This window comes from Mus caroli, chromosome 2 (assembly GCF_900094665.2).
Source record: "Mus caroli chromosome 2, CAROLI_EIJ_v1.1, whole genome shotgun sequence".
NCBI classification, from domain to species: domain Eukaryota; kingdom Metazoa; phylum Chordata; class Mammalia; order Rodentia; family Muridae; genus Mus; species Mus caroli.
In genome coordinates this window covers 12,811,236-12,816,863 of record NC_034571.1, presented here as the reverse complement: position 1 = coordinate 12,816,863, position 5,628 = coordinate 12,811,236, and the positions used below count along the sequence as shown (strand labels likewise).

The window sequence follows — 5,628 nt, the reverse complement described above, 5'->3', positions numbered from 1 at the left end:
TGATTCATAAATTTTAGAGATAACCTCTGAGTCCTATAGAAAAGCTTGCTTATCTCACTTTAACCACCTCTCTTATATATCCAATGTATTTTAATCTTGCCTTGATTTATGACTTTCTTTTTAAACCATGAAACCAATTCCATGAGCATGAAATTTAGGGTAACCTAAATCTATGTTCCCAGGCCATAGCTACTCAAAATTTGCCTTTAGAATAAACTATCTTTTAGAACCTTAAAAATAATAATTGGTATAAAATAAAAAGAAACATCCATTGATTAGGCAGAACGTTTTATTGAAGTCTCAAATATACAGTGAAGTTAAGGATCTGTCAGTGATTCCATGGAAATATTCAAAGAATCTGTAAGGAGTATGTTTCAGTACATTGCAATCGAACTAACATTTGAATATTTTCTCTTTTACTTCACACAGGATCACTTTAATGAATGAGATTTTCTATTAACACATATTGATGGAAACCTAGTTTTGGTGTTAAGATTTGAGATGATGTGACACTGTCTCCAGGCTTCCAGATGCTGCACCATAAAATGGATTTGGGAAAGAATAGATGGAACTCTAAGGAGGAAGCATACATTTAGAAGGTTAGTATTTTCCAGAGGATGATAGAAAACTTCTGAAAAGATTATGAAGAATGAAGGATATTTCAAATAAATATTCATAGGAATGATAACGAGAGCATCCCCAAGCCTTGCTCCAGAACCACGCGCTTACACTAGCAGCTCACACTAACATGTCTCTGACATGGAGTCTCATAAAATAGATTTGCAGGGCCCTGTGGACTTGAGTTTTATGCCTACCTCAACTATGAGAGCATAGAGAAATTCAGATGGCTGTATGTTTATGTTATAAAGCAGCAGCAGCAGCAGCAGCAGCAATGCCAATGCCAACAACCACAAGACCTTTGAATTAGGATTAAAGACCTAGAGTATATTACAAATTTTAAAATATGAGAAGTTCTCCTGCAAAACCACGTTTCTTCAATAAATATTTTGCAAGAAGAAAACAAAGAGAATATAGAACATAAAGATTAAAACAGCCTTGAAAGACGAGCTATTCATTTGGATTTGTGTTATTTATAGAGATATTGATTTAAAAGTACAGTACCAACAAAAGCTAAACCCAACTATATAAGCCTTACTTATATGTAAGGTAATCGGAGTAGGTTTAACACTGAATTATTTTTGATATATTAATATTATGTTGATACTGCTGCATCTTTAGACATGACACCATGGATATGTTTTAAATGTGTTTTTATCTCTGAAAGCTACAATGGAAGTTTCCTAGCTAAGTAATAGCTGTGATTTTCTTAATGAATGATTTTCTTCATGAATGAGTTGAGGCAACATGTAGTAAGTAAAGTGATAAAAGATCGCTAAAGGTTGAACATATTTGATCGACTGATGGCTGATCGAGAGATCTCCTTATTATTCTCCTGAAATCAATAGCAGTATAAGATATTTGTTTAAGAGCTTTTGAAAAATAAATGTATTTTTCAAAAGAGATAAGTGTATTTTCTGTTATATAAAAGAAAAGCATATATTTAAGTCATTTTTCTAAATTAATAGAAACAACTATGACAGGATTTCTTCCTTAGTCATCCTTAATGAACTAAAAGTTTAATTTAAAAAGAGTGCAAAAGTGAGCAATTTATCTTTTATCAGGAAATAAAATGAAATTCTGAAGTATTGCCTTTCATGATCAGTTGAAGCCAGCCGTGAATCTGCTTGAATGCATGTTGAAGGTGGATTTTGATCTACATCTCTCCCTGTGCATTCTGGGACACACATCCACAAACTCTAGAAAAGATGATTTCTCAGGGAAAAGTAAGGAATATAGGACATCTTCTTAGCCACTATTTACTAAGTGTCCATTTGTTGAGATAACTAAGATACAGATTTTTCACATCTAAAGCTTGTCACTTTAATTTTTTTCTAGAATTAGCATTTATCAGACACCAAACTTATCTAAGTTGGGGGTAAAGAGATCAATTTTCTTATCTTCTTTAAAAATAGAAATGGGGGCCCTGTATTGTATCTAATTGATAACTGTGAGCATCCACTTCTGTATTTGCCAGGCACTGGTATAGCCTCCCAAGAGACAGCTATATCAGGGTCCTGTCAGCAAAATCTTGCTGGCATATGCAATAGTGTCTGGGTTTAGTGGCTGTTTATGGGATGAATCTCCAGGTGGAGCATTATCTCAATGGTCCTTCCTTCCGTCTCAGCTCCAAACTATATCTATAACTCCTTCAATGGGTATTTTGTTCCCCATTCTAAGGAGGAACAAAGTATCAACACTTTGGTCTTCCTTCTTCTTGAATTTCATGTGTTTTGCAAATTGTATCTTGGATATTCTAATTTTCTGGGTTAATATCCAGTTATTAGTGTGTGCATATCATGTGAGTTCTTTTGTGATTGGGTTATCCCACGCAGGATGGTATCCTCCAGATCCATCCATTTGCCTAAGAATTTTATAAATTCATTGTTTTTAATAGCTGAGTAGTACTCCATTGTGTATAGAGGACTTTCAGGATAGCATTTGAAATATAAATGAAGAAAATATCTAATAAAAAATTGTTTTGGGAAAAATATGGATAAAAATAAATGAATTAAAAAAAGAAACACACACTCTGGTGTTCAGTCAAAAGTTGTAAATCCGCTTAAAATTACAAGATTGGCTCAGTTTTGCATTAAAATCTTTCTGTATGATTTTTGTTTTACTTAAACCAAACAATACAACAACAATAAATCTTGCCTAGATCTAAAAAAAAATAAATAAATAAAAGAAAGAAAGAAATGGTATGCCTTTCAATTAATTGATTAAATATTGGATCAAATATTGTATCTCTGGAGGTAGTTATTAACAACTGAGCAGGGATTTGTTTGATTTGTTCACTGAATTATCCATATTACACCCTTCATGGTCCTTCCTTCCTCCCATTTCCACCTAAACAAAACTAAGAGTGTACATGACATAGTTGTTGAAGAAAACATGGAAATTTAAAAAGCCTTTTGTTAGTCTTCAAGTATGTGATACAAGGCTTTGAAATGTTGGAATCTGCCTGACCTGACACATTGGTGCTCATTTTCAATGTCAAGACTTAAAGATAAGGAACTGTTGACAGATTATTGAATAAAAATAAGAAGGGAGACTAAGAGAGATGTCTCAGGAGTTCATAGCACTTACTGCTCTCAGAGAGGCCCTGAGTTTGGTTTCAGCATCATGTCTGACCCTCATGTAGCACAGCCCAAGGCATGCTTCCTCCTGCCACTCCTGCATTTGAGTGAATGAATGCACTCCCCGCCCTGCCCCCCCCCATATTCAGTCTTATAACCCACATAAATAAATCTTTTAAAAAGTAATGAGGAAAAAAACCCAAGCTTTCTATAAATAAGTCAATAAAACACCCAATGCGTAGTTATGGGGAAAAGATGACTAATACTCTATGGGTTAAATTGATATTTTCCAGATTTACCAGCTCTCTTGGAGGATGAACAGTGTCCACAAAGCCATTTAGCAGTGAACTTATTTTATAAGCAGAATCAAAGTGTTCTAAATGGAAAACCTCCCTTGTTTTTAGAGCCTGAAATGCCCCTTGGCTCCTAATTGAAATAAATCCACTTGAATATTTTGCTTAGCTATGATAAAGAAATGATTCCAAACACAACTAATTGGTTGTGGGTAGAGCTCTGTGTGTGTGTGTGTGTGTGTGTTTCTGTGTGTGTGTGCGCACACGTGTGCATGTGTGATTTATGTGTGTATATGTGTGTGAGTTGGCTTGTGCCTGTTGGTGCATATGTTTGCACTGGATGTAAGTATATGTCTTTGTGTCTTTATGGGTATGTATTTGTGTGTGCATGTCTGTGTACATGTACTTGTGTGTATGTTTGCTTTTGAATCAATGTAATTAACCTTCCCACTTACCTCAGTTTTCTCTTGGTTGATGCAGTTCCTATAAACTGGATTGATAAAGGAATGGTTGCCACCCCCCTCAGATTTCCTTTAAAACAAAACCAAACAAAACAAAAAACAAACAAGTAAACAAAGAGAACATGGTTACCAATACCCAAATGTTAATGAACCAGTACTAATTACTTTATGTTCTTATTCATTTTTTAGAGAGTCTTCCTGTGTAGCCCAGTCTGACCTCAAATTCTCCTTCCTTTTTCTTTGATCTTTAGATGAAGGAACTATAGGCATGTATCAACTTAGGTATACATACATGTATAGGCATGCAGATATAGATATAGATATAGATATAGATATAGATATAGATATAGATATAGATATAGATATAGATATAGATATAGATATATAATCTGTATCACCTTTTCTGAAAATATATAATTACTAAGTGCTTCATGGATTCATGGCAAGTGTTCAGGTTATTGTTTGGTAGAAAAATTTTGAGAGACAGAGTGTCTTGCCAGAACACTTATTTTCATCAATGTTTTACCATATATAATTTCACTCCACATGACACAATCTCGAAAACAAATATAATTTGAATTCTTGAGTATTTAGATCCAAATAAACACTGGCAAATAAAAGGCGTATAAGTTGGTTTCAATGTTGATTTCTTAAATATTGCTCTAGTTATTGTAACAATGCAACATTAGAAAGAACAATGTAATATGACACTATAATCTGGAAAGGCTGCCCTATCCTTTCTTAGGCTAGAAGTGCCAAACCACATTCTGAGACTCAGTATTATGACAGGGTCTCTTGTAGAAATCTGTAACCCATGAATCATAATATCATTACTTTAGCCAACAATCATATATTTGGGTGTTTTGAAAGTTTTGCTTCATTTTTGTATGCATCTGGTGTTTGTGTATGTGTGTGTGTGTGAGAGAGAGAGACAGAGAGATAGACAGAGACCCATGCACTTGTTTGAAGGTTGTATGGAAACCTAAAGTTGATATAAAGTCTCTTTTTTAGTGACTCTCTACTTTCTTCATTGATCAAAAGCCCGTCTCTTGACCCCAGGGCTCATCATTATGTCTAGTTTAACTAAGCAGCTTGTTCCTGTGATTCCTTGTCTTCCCTACTTTCCTGACTGGAATTGCAAGATGGCTGTCCTGCTCACTCAGCATTTTCGTGGATTTTAGGAATCTGAACTCTAGTCCTCATGTTTGCATGCAAGTTTTACCCACTGAGCCATCTGCTGAGCCTCTTGAAGAGTTTTTCATGTGAGTATTCTTTTCATGTTATGGACTAGATCTGTCTGATTCAGCATAATTGAGCTCATTGCTGCCTTTTTATGGTTTCTATTCTTGTTAGAAGACAAGGAACTCCAGAACAGGCAACAAAAAATAATACCCACTATTGAAATACATAAATAAATAATACAACATACATATACATAATAAAATAATACAACATATACATAATAAAATAATACAACCAATAGCTGCTCAGTTATAAATAGAGTGAAAATTCCTAAGACATGTGCACAAGCACATACACAGTCATGGGTACATGCATATGGTTGGGGGAGGGCCAAATGCACACATGCGCACACACACACACACACACACAGAGGTACATCACAGAGAGAGAGGATGAGGGGACAGACAGAAGGAAGGAGGGAGGGGAAGAGGGAGG

General features: G+C 34.9%; 1 protein-coding gene across 1 annotated transcript in view; it reads right to left on the bottom strand.

Moving 5' to 3' along the window:
• Positions 1-275: 275 nt before the first annotated feature.
• Positions 276-5,628, bottom strand: part of Malrd1 (MAM and LDL receptor class A domain containing 1) — a 667,530-nt gene continuing 662,177 nt past the window's right edge. Inside the window, exons 38-39 of the mRNA XM_021156265.1 lie at positions 3,946-4,021; positions 276-573 (exon numbers count right to left, since the gene is read on the bottom strand). Of these exons, the coding sequence (XP_021011924.1) occupies positions 490-573; positions 3,946-4,021 (160 nt within the window). The 3' untranslated portion in view covers positions 276-489. The remainder of the gene's footprint in view (positions 574-3,945; positions 4,022-5,628) is intronic.